The sequence below is a fragment of the Papio anubis genome, chromosome 2 (assembly GCF_008728515.1).
Source record: "Papio anubis isolate 15944 chromosome 2, Panubis1.0, whole genome shotgun sequence".
Taxonomy (NCBI): Eukaryota; Metazoa; Chordata; class Mammalia; order Primates; family Cercopithecidae; genus Papio; species Papio anubis.
Genome location: NC_044977.1, coordinates 103,402,981 through 103,418,027, shown reverse-complemented (window position 1 = coordinate 103,418,027; position 15,047 = coordinate 103,402,981). Strand labels below are relative to the sequence as shown.

Below are 15,047 nucleotides of genomic sequence, written 5' to 3'. Positions count from 1 at the left end.
CTGGGATTACAGGCATGTGCCACCACGCCTGGCTAATTTTTGTATTTTTAGTAGAGACAGGGTTTCGCCATGTTGGCCAGGCTGGTATCGAACTCCTGACCTCAGGCCATCCACCCTGCTTGGCCTCCCAAAGTGCTGGGATTACAGACATGAGCCACTATGCTCGGCCTTTTTCTGCCTTTTAAATTAAGTTTTATCTGTGCTGTTGATGCAGTTTTGTTATGCAAATGTTTTAGAGTCTTCACTTCTATTCAGGGAATGGTAATTGCAGAGACAAAGCGACAGATGCATGAAACCCTGGAAATGAAAGAAGAAGAAATTGCTCAACTCCGTAGTCGCATCAAACAGATGACTACCCAGGGAGAGGAATTACGGGAACAGAAAGAAAAGTCCGAAAGAGCTGGTAAGAACTTGAGGGTTACTTGTTTTATGTTGGAACTCAAAAGTTAGTTAAAGTGCTTGACCAATATTTTTAAAAAATGACTTAAATATTGATAAAAATTCTTAACTGTAGAGGCTCCTAATAAGACACCCATCTGCTTATTAGAGGAGGCAGAGGTTGGCAAACTGTGGCCTGTGGGCCAGATCCAGCCCACGGCCTGTTTATGTACGGCCCTAAAGCTAAGGATGATTTTTAAATTTTTAAATAGTTGAAGAGAAGAAAAATATATGACAGAGATCGGATGTGATCTACAAAACCTAAAATGTTTATAATCTGGTCCCGTACAGAAAATGTTTGCTGACAGAGTATCAAAATCCACATTTAAAATTTTAGAACTTCCCAGTAAGGTACAGCATGGTATTTATTAAATAATTGTTACCTTATAGTTGCTTTAGGGTAAACAAAAAGTATAAGTTATAGTCTGCTTTTAAAGAGAATAATGAGCACTTTAGTGTTAATAGCATGTTTTGACACAATAAATGCTGGGCTATAAAGTATAGAACCCAGCATAGTATTCAACAAGGTACAAAACTGACTAAAGCTAGGAAAGGAGGGATGTTTGAAAGGGGGAGGGCAGGATGAACTGTGCCTTCATATCAGGGAAGATGTGAATTTTGAATTGGACCTCAAATAATGAATAGAATGGGCCTAACAAGAGAGGTGTGGGCAGCACACATTTCAGATGCTACAATGCCCTGAACAGGCACAGTGATCATAGTGGGTGTGTGAATCAGCTGAAAACCATTCTTGCTGAAGTGGGAAATGCAGTTGGATTGTAAAGGAACTGACTATTGAAATCTTAAAAGGTAGGTAGCTGAGTTTAGACTTTGATATACAAAGTAACAGGAAGCCAGTAATAGGAAGGCATAGTGTGATGGGAGCTAGGGTTTTACATAGAAAATAAATGAAATAGGAAGTCAAACGTAGAAGCAAAGACAGAAATCCAGATTTGAGGGACTGTGAGCTTTGGTCACCTTGCTAGGATGGTGGTTCTGGGAAGGAGAAGAAAGAATCTGTAGAATTTGGTATCTAATCAACTCAGGGAGGCAGAAGAAAAGTAAGGACTCTAAGTCGGCTCCAAAGTTTTAAGCTTAGGACACTTAATGAATAGTAGTGTGGAATTAGAATAGGAAATCTAAATGGGGAAGTTGAGAATTAGAGTGAAATGATGGGTTTGTTTAGATACATTGAATTTGAGCCAGTCATGAACTTTTCAAATGGAATTGAGTTGCAGGAATTTGGAAATAAGAAACTGGAACATCTTTCAAGAGTCGTCAGCCTAGGATTGAAACCTGTGGTTAAATCTCTAGGAGAGGCTGATTTCTACAAAAGGTTAAATTTTACAGTAGTAGTAATAGTCGTGGTAGTAACAGCAGCAGCTGCTTCTACTGACACTTATTTAGCACTTGTTGCTGCTACTACTACTGCTGCTACTATTGTTAATACTGCTGCTAGCCATTACTTACTTTGTAATGCTCTGCTTTAAGGGCTTTGCTTGTATTTACTTGTGTTGCATCCTCACAAGTGTGTGAAATAATACTGTTATCTTCATTTTACAAATAAGCAAACCTAAGAATGTAGAAGTTAAGTAATTTACCCACATTTATGCACAGAGGGTAAGTATATACTGAAAATTTAATCCAGGCATTGTGACTCAGGTCTGTGCTCTTAACCATATAGAGGTCTTGAGTTTGGCAATGAGACATAAATGAGAAAAAAAAAAAGTTACCTCATGAAGTCATAGAAATTGTGGATAGTTAGGTTTTTGGGGGAATATAAGATGTGTTTCAAGAAGTGGAGAAGGTAAGATGAAGACTTTGAAAAGGTCTTTGAATTTGGTAAGGATATGATTTGGAGGATGCAGTTTTGAGAAATGATTTTACAAACCAGATTTTAAGGTGTTAAGAAGGGGACTGGGTCTCTACACAGAGAAATAGTTGACTGTTTCATAAATATCTCCCCATCTTCTTGCAGTTATTTTATGGATAAAGTGACTGAGGAATTTAGTTAATGAATTTGTTCTCATCAAACTTGAGAAAACTTCCGTTTAGAGAGAGTAGATGGCATCTTTCAGAATATAATCTTTGAAGACTTTCTAGAACCAGTTTGAGTGTTGTAAGACATTGGTTCAACAGCTTTGCTTTCAGTGAACAGAAAATCTAATGCATAGCCTCAGCTTCTCATATCAAGCCTTTCCATTTTTAGAACTGCTTTTTGTTGACTATTGTAGCCAGTAAAGAGAAAATGTTGGTAAGGGGATTAAATTTCTTTTGAAATTGGGTGTACTTAATGAGGAGATAGAAACTGATGAATAAATATCAGGTTGAAAGGGTAAATGGTGAAAAGGTAGACAAAGTATATAGTTCGTTCACATGCAGGATAAAATTTTCCGTGTATATGTTCCAGTTAAACCTTTAGTTGTACAGCTTTCCTTCCCTTGCTTGCTTCTCCAAAACAGATATATTTTGTCTTTAAGTGTGATTTTCATAAACCATATTTTTATAAATATTTGATAGCCTAAAGGTTTAAAATTTTTTCTATTAATACTGTCAAAAATAAAAAATTAATAAATACTAAAAGAATTAAGATTTAAATTACTATTATTATTACTTTTTTGGGGGCACAATTTTGACTCACTGCAATCTCTGCCTCCTGGGTTCAAGTGATTCTCGTGCCTCAGTCTCCTGAGTAGCCGGGATTACAGATGTGTGCCACCACTGCTGGCTAATTTTTGTACTTTTAGCAGAGACGGGGTTTCACTATGTTGGCCAGGCTGGTCTCGAACTCCCAACCTCAGGTAATCTGCCCTCCTTGGCCTTTCAAAGTGCTGGGATGACAGCCGTGAGCCACTGCGCCCTGCCAGATTTAAATTATTAATGGATATATTTATTTTGGAAAGTCTTTAGATAATAAAGTTGTAAGTGCTTTTATAGATTTCATAAAAATTATATTTGTAGTCATAATAAAAGGGCTGTGATACAAAGTTGTAACAAACTGGCTCTACATTGAAGATAATGCCTTTTACATCTATAATGAAAGCTACTTTTAGGCACACAAACTGTATTTCATTTAATAGTCTTAATTGAGTCTAAACAGAACTGTTCAAGTAGGAAGTGGTTCTTAGTTCAAATGTAAAGTGTGTATGCCAATTGAAAGAAAACTTCCAATTAAGCACTAAGCATAAGAAAAGGTCAGTGCATTGGGAGTTATACCTGATGTAAATGACGAGTTAATGGGTGCTGACGAGTTGATGGGTGCAGCACACCAACATGGCACAAGTATACATATGTAACAAACCTGCACATTGTGCACATGTACCCTAGAACTTAAAGTATAATAAAAAAAAAAAAAAAAAAGAAAAATTCAGTGTAAAGGAAGTAGGATTTCTATAAATAGTCTGGCTATTGGAAAATTCAATTGCTCTATTAAATATTTGTTTTCTTTGTTAGATTTAAAATTCAAAGGTTAAACACATAAGAACTGATCATGTGAAGGAAACATTAATATCATTACAGCTTACTGTTAGGATTTTAGAAGTAGATATATCTACATAAAACTGTTATCTAGAAAATAAACTCTCCAAGTGCATTTTCAACTGTGAAGAAATTTAATTCTGATACTGCTAGTAATTCTTGATGTGAATATTAGTAAACAAATCACTGATTCCTTTGGCTTACTTATTCTGGATGTCAAAATCAGCTCAAGAACGTTCCCCACTACTTTTCTTGGGAAACAATCTCTTAAGCTGCTCCTCATATTTTTTTCTAGATGTATTGTGGTGCCTTTCATATGTTGGAGGACAGAGGAAATCTGAATGTCTTTGATTTTAAACAGAATGATTCTTTATTTTCTTTTTCTGTTTTTGCATGCTGGCATAAAAAGAATAATTCTATTATAAAATACTGAGACTGTGAATACGGTGGTATACTGATTTCAGGATGGTGTATCAACCTGCAGTTCTTAAATAGTCTCCTCTCTAGTGGAAATGTTAGGCATATTTTTTGAAGTATGATAGCATAGCATTTTTGTTTTGTTAAAGATATGTATTTTAGTGTATAAAGGAAACAGAAAATAAGTTTATTGGTTATAAGCGCTTCTACAATTGTTGATAGTGTTTCTTTCTTGTTGTTACTTACGAACAGATGGTCACATCTTCTATTAACCAGATTTTAAACTTGGAAAAGTTTGGTGATTTAGCTTAAGTGCCTGATGCTGTATTTTAACTCTCCAGGAAATTATATCCTCAGTGTAGCACCAGTGTAGAATGTTAATGCTACTAAAGTTCACGCTAGTTCTTGGCTGTTCTGTGTGTGTGTGTGTGTGTGTGTGTGTGTATGTGTATGTGTATCAGGATAGGAGATAGGGGTAGCTAATTATTAATGCAGTATATTACCAAAAAATTGGAAAATAGAGAAAATGACATCACTGTTGTTTTAGTAAATTTCCATGTAGTGTTTTCTCTAATTTTTATTTTTATATTATTGTAATAATACTGTACATTCAATTTTGTATGTTCTTCTCCCCCATTTAGCATTGTTATTGACACTTTTACGTGTTGCTGAAGTACTAACATGTTTTAATGGCTGTGTCAAAGTGCATGTACATCATTTACTTGGTTATCATATCCTTACTGTTTATCATCTACATTATTTTATAGTTTTGTTACAAATACTATTGTGACAATTTTGACATATAGCTTATTAGATCTTTGAATTTTATCTCCGGATAAATTCTTAACCACAGACTTTTAGTCTTTTTAGTTAGCCACTTTTAAGTGATTTAAATATATATAGCCATTAAAAAAAAATTAACCCAGGCTACAACGTTAATCCTCCCCCCTGTTAAAATGTTTTTTCCTACAATTATGCAAAATGAATAAAATATTTTGCTTAGATTAGGAAAGTTTCTAGAGTATAGTAACTTTTGTAAACCCCGTTTCCTTTTCATGTACCTCGTCTTTGCTGAAGTTATGTGTTTTATATGATTAGTGGCATTTAAAGACTTGGACTAACTCATAACATTCTTTGCTTTTTTATTGTCATGTTGTGTTTGTGCAGGAAATATGTTTTTTTATTCATATATTCATTTTTATAGTAGAGGTCTGATATACCAAAAGCAATTCATTAGAACATATTTATTTGATGTTTGAAGGATCCTTTAACATAGTTTTATGTATTTATGTGTGTAAGATTTATGCATTTTTATATAACAAACCAAAATCACATATGTATTTAACCGCTTTGTTAGTTGCTGATAATTTATGTAACAAAGTTTTCTTGGAGTCTTAAGTCTCACAAAACATCTTATTTTTGTGCATCCACACATGCCAATAAGTGAATCATGGTGCCTTTCCCAAGCCTTGTATGAACAGGACTGGGGTAAGGGCTATTTTTTTTTCTTATCATGGGTACTTAGAATAAGCTTTACAAAGAAAATTCCATGTTTCTCAGGCAAAAAAAAAAAAAAAAAAGTATGAATTAAAGTAGATTTTAAGTATGCCGTGTTAGATAAGTAATATGTACGTATTTTGGCACTAAATGAATAACTGCTGGAAAAATTTATTTTAAATGGCTTTTAAAATGCAATTATTTATGTCTCCAACAATGTCACTATTACTTGAAACTATCAGTAATTTAAAAACACATTTCTTTGGTGCAAGATTATATTTCTAATTTAATCAATGCACTTAGCTTTAGCCTAATATTTTTCAACATTTGCCTGATGTTTTCAAGGTATTTGATAGATAAATATGTATGTAAAATGTACATGAAAATCTGGGGCTGGGCGTGGTGGCTTACGCCTGAAATCCCTGCACTTTGGGATGCTGAGGCCAGGAGGTCAGGAGTTCAGCAGCCTGGCCAACATGGTGAACCCCGTCTCTACTAAAAATGTAAAAATTAGCCGGGTGTGGTGGCATGTACCTGTAATCCCAGCTTACTCTGGAGGCTGAGGCAGGAGAATCACTTGAACCTGGGAGGAAGAGGTTGCAGTGAGCCGAGATCCCACCGTTGCACTCCAGCCTGGGCGACAAGAACGAAACTGTCTCAAAAAAAAAAAAAAAAAAAAAAAAAACCGAAAAAGAAAATTTAGATAAATTGGTAAATTTTTTGAAGGTCAAAGCATAGTCAGTTTATAGAATGAATCTCGTTACATATTTTGTAGTATGGCTTAAAATTTAGATTTCCCTTGCAAATGTAATATTTATTAAATCTCTGCAAAGGCCCTAATTTATAGATAAGCATTGCACTATCTAATTTATGCCACTGGGTGGTAGTATTTTATTTTCATTTATGTAAGCTCTAGACTAGTAGCTTGCAAACTTTTTGATCTCAGGGACCTCTTAACACTCTTAAAATTTATTGGGGATTCCAAAGAGCTTTATTTATTTGGGTTATATGTATTGATATTTACTGTATTAATAATTAAAAGTAAAAATTTTTTTTTTTTTTTTTTTTTTTGGAGACAGAGTCTCACTCTGTCGCCGAGGCTGGAGTGCAGTGACGTGATCTCAGCTCACTGCAACCTCCGCCTCCCGGGTTCAAGCAATTCTCCTGCCTCAGCCTGCCAAGTAGCTGGGACTAAAGGCATGTACCACCATGCCCAGGTAATTTTTTTGTATTTTTAGTAGAGATAGATTTCACTGTGTTAGCCAGGATGGTTTCGAACTCCTGGCCTCGTGATCTGCACGCCTCGGCCTCCTAAAGTGCTGGGATCACAGGCATGAGGCACCGCGCCTGGCTAAAAGTAAAAATTTTAACAATATTTGTTTAATTCGTTTTTAAAATAACAATTATAGACTGGGTGCAGTGGCTCATGCGGGTAATCCCAGTACTTTGGGAGGCCAAGGCAGATGGATCACTTGAGTGCCAAGGGTTTAAGAACAGCCTGGCCAACATGGCAAAACCCCATCTCTACTAAAAATACAAAAATTAGCTGGATATGGTGGCGTGTGCCTGTAGTCCCAGCTACTCAGGAAGCTGAGGCAGGAGAATCGCTTGAACCCCAGGAGGTGGGGTTTGCAGTGAGCCAAGATCACACCACTACACTCCAGCCTGGGTGACAGAACGAGACTCTGTTTCAACAATAATAATACTGATTATAGGCCGGGCATGGTGGCTCATGCCTGTAATCCCAGCACTTTGGGAGGCCGAGGCAGGCGGATTACCTGAGGTCAGGAGTTTGAGACCAGCCTGGCCAACATGGTGAACGCTGTCTCTACTAAAAATACAAAAATTAGCCAGGCATGGTGGCATACGCCTGTAATCCCAGCTATTCTGGAGGCTGAGGCAGGAGAATTGCTTGAACCTGGGAGGTGGAGGTTGAAGATGGTGCCATTGCACTCCAGCCTGGCCGACAGAGCAAGACTTTATCTCAAAACAAACAAACAACAAAAAACAAACCATTTATAAATCCATTACATGTTAGCACAAATACTTTTATGAAATCTACCTGTATTTTCCAAAATAAGGTTTAGTGTGAAGAATGGCCTTGTTTTACATTTTTGTTATCTCATTGCTTGGCTTAATACAATGCAGCTGGATTTTCATGCCTGTTTCTGCATTTAATCCGTTGTGATATATTCTTTTGGTTGAAATATATGAAGAAAATCTAGTCTTATGTAGACACATATTTGGAAAAGGGAGGATCTCACAGATCCTCTGAAAGGGTCTCAAGACCCCAGGATCTTTGGACCACATGTTGAGAACTGCTGCTGTAGACTTTGATTTTATTTGCCAAAGAGGCTTGATGATTCAGTGGGAATTCTGATAAAATTATTTTTGTTGCTTTTTCTGTTAATTTGCATTTCATTCTTTTTGTAGTGCTTTTCATTCACTCATTTTGTTTGTTTGTTTTTGCTGGGATAGAGACAGGCATTGGCTTACTTATTCATTCTTCATGTCATTAACCAGCTTGTCAGGATCATCAATTAATCTAGAGTTTAACAGCCTTTTCACACTTCTGCATTTTTGTTTATTTCCTACACTAGGAGTAGAAGTGGGTCTTCTTAACCATGTAGTAAAGTGTTATCTGGGACAGTGTAACAAAATAGTAATGCTACATGAAATCTCAGAATTCTGGCATTTCTTATTATAATTGATTAGGATACTCAGGATGAGGAGTATCCTCTAAGAGGTGCTGGAGTAGCGAAAACAATGCCACATTCTTCCTAGCTGTATCTAAGGATTAGTTATTTTATTCCCCTTTCTTACTACTTCAGCTATCTTTTTGTGAAATATTTTCTTTGTCACTTAATACCTAGCATATGCTTGGCAGTTGGTAAACAGCTGCTATGTATGTATTTGATGACTGAATGGTTGGATTATTGAGATACAGATTGCCAACCTTTCTCATTTAACCCTTATAGAGAGCGTTTGCCCATTTTTATAATTCCCATGGATGTGAGTGAACCTCATCTGAAGTGGAAAGTGAGGAGCTAGCAATAAAGGGTCTGCCCTGCATTTTACTTAACTGACAGAGGATCATACTTACAGTTCATTGAAAATTGACCTAAAAGTATTTTTAAAGTGTGTGGGTTTTTTTAAAATAAAAATTGCCTGAGATACATTGAATTTTGCTTTGGAAGAACACAGTGTGTTCTTGCAAGATTCTGTGGCAGTTCATGCTTAGCCTTCCTATTGATGTGTGCCGTGACTGTGGTTTTCCCATGCACTCTTGCATGTTGGCAGAAGACTTGTCAGCTGTGGCTGATGCACGCTTTATTTCTCCTCACTCACTTATCTTTTGTTGGGAATTTGAAAGATAAATTGTCTAGACATTTTGAACATACTTTTTTAGTACTTACATTAAAATTCTATTTTCACTTTGGAAAGAGTAGGGAATTCACTTTTATAATATTATAGGCTGTGGACGCCATTTCTGGGAGTTACAAGGTCAGGTGAGATGTTTCTGGGTAGGTAGTAAACTCTTGGTATATCCTCCTTAAACATTGTGATGAGAATCAGTGTTGGAGGCAAACTTCCTGTGAGGAAGTGGCTTCATTTGTGATACAGTGTAGAATCCATAATGGGTTTGAAATATGTTTTCTGTGTTTGGATATATATATATATATATAATCTTAATGCCTTTCCCCACCAGTTTTTTGGCTATTTAACATTTCCTTAAAGCAGGATGGGGAGGTAGAAAGCAGTGAGTTTTGTGTCAGAAAGAAGTATAACATATTGCATTTTGTTGAGAGTTAAAAGCCATTAGTAATTGATTGGTTCAGAAATTCTGCTTTAGTAAGAAATGTTAAGGCCGGGCGCGGTGGCTCACGCCTGTAATCCCAGCACTTTGGGAGGCCGAGGCGGGCGGATCACAAGGTCAGGAGATCGAGACCACGGTGAAACCCCGTCTCTACTAAAAATACAAAAAATTAGCCGGGCGCGGTTGTGGGCGCCTGTAGTCCCAGCTACTCGGGAGGCTGAGGCAGGAGAATGGCGTGAACCCGGGAGGCGGAGCTTGCAGTGAGCCGAGATCGCGCCACTGCACTCCAGCCTGGGCGACAGAGCAAGACTCTGTCTCAAAAAAAAAAAAAAAAAAAAAAAAGAAATGTTATTGCCCAACGGAGCTTGATCCATGTCAGCATTCTTAGTTTTTAAAAATATTGCAAGGTAAGGATCGTTGCTTAAATCCAATTTTAAAGTTCTATCATCAGGATTATATATTCAGGTTGATTTATCATCTGAAGGAAAAATTGGATGCTTCAGTTACCATATTTCAATGAAAGATTTCAATGGTTTCTTTCTAGGTGTGAAGTTATTTGGTTCCCTGACATGGTACTGGAAAGTAGGAGAGAGGGTTAAATTAGGATGAAAAGAACTTTGAAACCAAATCCATCCTATTTTCATCATTGTATAATGGATAATAAGGTGACTTGGACAAACTGTTTTAGTGGAGTAAACACTAAAATTAGACTATAGAATAGTATCCTGAAATTTATTGAATGTGATTAGAAAACTTAATTAGCAGAAAATTATATCTAAACAGGAACTTGTGGCATGGATTTTTTGTTGTTTGAAAAGGTGAGAACATTACATTTATTTTTTATACTGTGCTGGATTCTGGAATTTTAAAAATGAAAACAAAAAAATTCACTAGATTTGACTACATAGTTTTGTTTTATTTTACTTAATTGACAAAAGGTTTTCATTTAAACTCTTATTTTGCTGAAAGGGTTTCAAAACTCTTCAGTTTCTCCAGAGCCTGATTGAAGATATTTTTGTGAATTACTCAGAGATGCTGAGTTGCAATTTTATATGCTGAATAATAATGAAAAGGTACTGATGACATCTAAGTATTAAAAGACATTGATCATACCTTTTTTCATTCCCCCAGCATTTAACCTTCAACACAAACTAATTAGGCAGTAAGCACTTTGTTTCAGAATATTTCCCATAATTAGTCACTTTACTAGACTGATTTTTTTAAGTGAGGAAACTTAATTTCTTGTTAGTAGTAAGCGTTCATTATTTCTTGACTGATTTTTTTAAGTGAGGAAACTAATTTCTTGTTAGTAGTAAGCGTTCATTATTTCTGTATTTTCTGTATGGTTGACATCAGAATTTATAGTAAAAGAATGTGTAAACCAAAGACACCATTTTTGTTTCCAACATATTTATATCTGAGGATTATCATCTTGGGGTTTGCAGGCAAATGCCAGTAAAGTTAGAATAGGAATCTTTTCTTTTGTTTTTTTTTTTTTTGAGAGGGTCTCTCTTTGTCACCTAAGCTAGAGTGCAGTGGTACAATCACTGCTCACTGCAGCCTTGACCTCTCAGACTTAAGTGATTCTCCCACCTCAGCTGCTCAGAGTAGCTGAGACTACAGGTACAAGCCAACCTGCCTGGCTAATTTTTAATTTTTTTGTAGAGATGGGGTTTCACTATGTTGCCTAGGCTGGTCTTGAACTCCTGGGCTCAGGCAATCCTCCCACCTTGGCCTCCCATAGTGATGGAATTATAGGCGTGAGCCCCACTGCACCTGGCAATAGGAATCTTTATAAATGATTTCAGCTAATTAATATTCCTTTGAAATTTAGACCTGTTTGAGTATCAGTTTTATACTTTGGGCATATAAAATAAATAAATTGGATAGATTGCTTTTTATATAAAAGATATCACTTTGGGAGGCCAACGCGACGGATCACGAGGTCAGGAGTTTGAGACCAGCCTGGCCAATATGGTGAAACCCTGTCTTTACTAAAAATACAGAAATTAGCTGGGTGTGGTGGTGGGCACCTGTAGTGCCAGCTACTCTGGAGGCCAAGGCAGGAGAATCGCTTGAACCTGGGAGGCAGAGGTTGCGGGGAGCCGAGATCGTGCCCACTGCACTCTAGCCTGGGTGACAGAATGAGACTCCGTCTCAGAAGAAAAAAAATATATATGGTTGTCAGATAAATTACTTTTTAAATGATTGAGCAAACTAAGTTGCATTTCCCAGTTGTTACCAGAATTCACTCTTCTCTTGGCAATTTTGCCTTTGAGAAAATGCTTTAGAATAAATGTTTGTCTTCAGGTTTGCAATTCCTGTACCCAAACCACTGTGTTAAACCAAATTGTTAATGAAGGCCTTTTTTCCTGAGCTGCCATAGGTTGAAGTTCCCACATTTCTTATACCACTGGAAGTGAAAATGTTATATGTGCCAATAAACGACTGTCTCCCTGGGGCATATGTTTCTTGGTAGGATTACAAACCCATCTTGAAAACTGAGTTTTGTTTATAATCCATCTCAATGGTAGAGCGAAGTCTGGAGACTTCTGTGAGGACTAAAGGAAATAATCTAGGATGGCAGTAGCAGTAGGACTTTCCTAGGGTATCATTATGCTAATAATGCGTGTGTGTGTGTGTGTGCATGCATACATACATATACAACCCACATATATGTACACATATATAAAGGCATATACAGATCCTCCTTGACTTATGATAGGGTTAGAACTTGATAAATTAATTGTAAGTTGAAAATATCAGTATCAACTTGTAAAGGTCTTATCCAGACATAACTTTATTATTAAGTGTAGGAGTGTACTGAATGTGTATTGCTTTTGCACCGTTGTGAAGTTGACAGATCCAAGAGCATCATAAATCAGGGACCATCTGTGTACACAAATACACGTAAACACACACATATGTATTTTGTTTGTTTGGGGACAAAGTCTTGCTCTGTTGGGCAAGCTGGAGTGCAGTGGCACCATCTCAGCTCACTGCAGCCTCCGTCTCCCAGACTCAAGTGATTCTACTGTCTCCAGCCTCCCGGGTAGCTGGGACTACAGGAGTGTGCTACCGCACACTCAGGCTAATTTTTGTATTTTTAGTAGAGATGGGGTTTCACCATGTTGGCCAGGCTGGTCTTGAACTCCTGACCTCAGGTAATTCACCTGCCTCAGCCTCCAAAAGTGCTGGGATTACAGGTGTGAGCCACTGTGCCCAGTCACATGTATGTATTTTCGGTGCCAAGTTACACACCTGTTGCACCCGTCCTGTCTGATTTTGTTTGATAATGTTGAGCTGTTTGGCCTCTTTAAAGACCTGGCCAGATGCAGTGTCTCATGCCTGTAATCCCAGCACTTTGGGAGGATAAGGTGGGTGGATCACTTGAGGTCAGGAGTTTGAGACCATTTTGGACAATATGGTGAAACTGCATCTCTACTAAAAATACAAAAATTAGTCAAGCATGGTGGTGCATGCCTGTGGTCCCAGCTACTTGGGAGGCTGAGGCAGGAGTATTGCTTGAACCCAGGAGGCGGAGGTTGTAGTGGGCTGAGATTGCACCACTGCACCCCAGCCTGGGTGACAGAGCAAGATTCCGTCTCAAACACACACACACACACACACACACACACTCTCACACACACACACACACACACACACACTCTCTCTCTCTCTCACGAAAAAAACCCTGCTACTCTAGCCAAGATGATTATTTTTGCAGAGTCTGAATTCTTCCTTATCTTACCCAAAAACCCCCTGCTGTGGTAGTGCCTTTCTATAATACTGTTGAATCAGGTAAAGATTTCTTTCCAGTCACCTGGAAACAGCTCTGGTTTGAGACTTATACAGGTAGTAAGTTTCATTTCAAAATATTCAGCCAGTAAATATTTAAAAAAGTAACAAAAATCTCTGCTCTTTTATTATATAGTTAAGAATTTTTTTAAAATAAAATATGCCTAAGAATAGTTTTTCCGTTCTTAAAAGTGTCATAGTGAATATATAGTAGTATTACATAATTATTGATGATAAGAACTATAGAACAAACAAAAAGCAATTGAAATTATACAGTACAGAAATAGGGACAAGTCTTCATTTCTTTAAATTTACTATCCATAAAGAAACTGGTAGAGAATGGAGAGCCTTCAGTCATTTATTTTTTCCAAACTTCTAAACTTAGACTCATATAAACAGTCTTAATATCCTAATCCAGAACTGAGTGACAAATTGGTTTTGGTGACTGAACATTTCTTGTGGCTTTGTTGAACTACTCCAGTATCTCTTGGCTTAGAACAGTGATGAGTTTTTAAAGCTGTCCTGCTACTGCTGCTCTTAGTTCTCAAAAATTGAATGTAAAACACTTTAGCTCAGTGATATTTCTTGAGATACTTGTTTTCTGCTGTTTTCATTATAGCTTTTGAGGAACTTGAAAAAGCTTTGAGTACAGCCCAAAAAACAGAGGAAGCACGGAGAAAACTGAAAGCAGAAATGGATGAACAAATAAAAACTATTGAAAAAACAAGTGAGGAGGAACGCATCAGTCTTCAACAGGAATTAAGTCGGGTGAAACAAGAGGTTGTTGATGTAATGAAAGTAAGAATAATTCTGTAATGAAATGGGCTACAACAAATTTGAAATTTAAGTGTATTTTTCCTTACACTCTTTGACTGTAAAGAAGAATTTGTTTGTATTTTAGACATTGACTGTTTCCTGATATTCAGGATATAGTACAAATTTTGATAGATAAATGCATTTAATACTTAGGTAATTCTTTGGAACCTTTTAAGCTTTGCTTTCTCTCCAGTGGACTATGTTATAAACTGAGATGTGCCTTAACTGTTCTGTGGCTCCCTGACGCTTAGGCACCTTGAAGATAGGCTACTTAGCTGCTTCAGTAGCATATCCTCCAAAGAACTTGGCCAAGAAGGTACTTGCCTAGTATGTGTTGAGGGAATGAGGGAGTAGTAACTGAGGGACTAGATTGTTTAAATGTTTTAAAGGATCATTATTACTTAATGTTCTGGTTACTCTTAATATAGATAGACCGTACTTTAAAAGTTAGCTTTTTGGAAAGATCTCTTAGAAATTAATGAATTTTTAAAATCCCACAGATTTTCAATTTTTCAGAAATATGAACATGTCATCATCATGGCCCCTCGGTGCTCCCAGCTTCCTTCCTCACCCATTTTTTTCTGCTTTGTTTTTTTGCTTGTTTTTCCTCCTGTCATGTTTGCCTTTCTTGCCACGTTGCTCATTTTATACTATTTCTTTACTGACTCCCCATTTATATTCTTGATATTTCATTATGGCCACTAAAATTGCTCAAGATAAATTATAGATCTGAATAGATGAGGCTTGGATTTCAGAGTTGCAGTATGTATTTCTATAACTCATGGTA

At 36.9% G+C, this 15,047-nt stretch overlaps 1 protein-coding gene across 9 annotated transcripts in view; it reads left to right on the top strand.

The window, feature by feature from the left end:
- GOLGA4 (golgin A4) overlaps positions 1–15,047 on the top strand; it is a 118,856-nt gene that overhangs the window by 55,432 nt on the left and 48,377 nt on the right. For all 9 annotated transcript variants that reach the window (XM_031663482.1, XM_031663484.1, XM_031663480.1 and 6 more), the window contains 2 exons: positions 256–403; positions 14,064–14,242. In XM_031663482.1, coding sequence (XP_031519342.1) covers positions 256–403; positions 14,064–14,242 — 327 coding nt within the window. The remainder of the gene's footprint in view (positions 1–255; positions 404–14,063; positions 14,243–15,047) is intronic.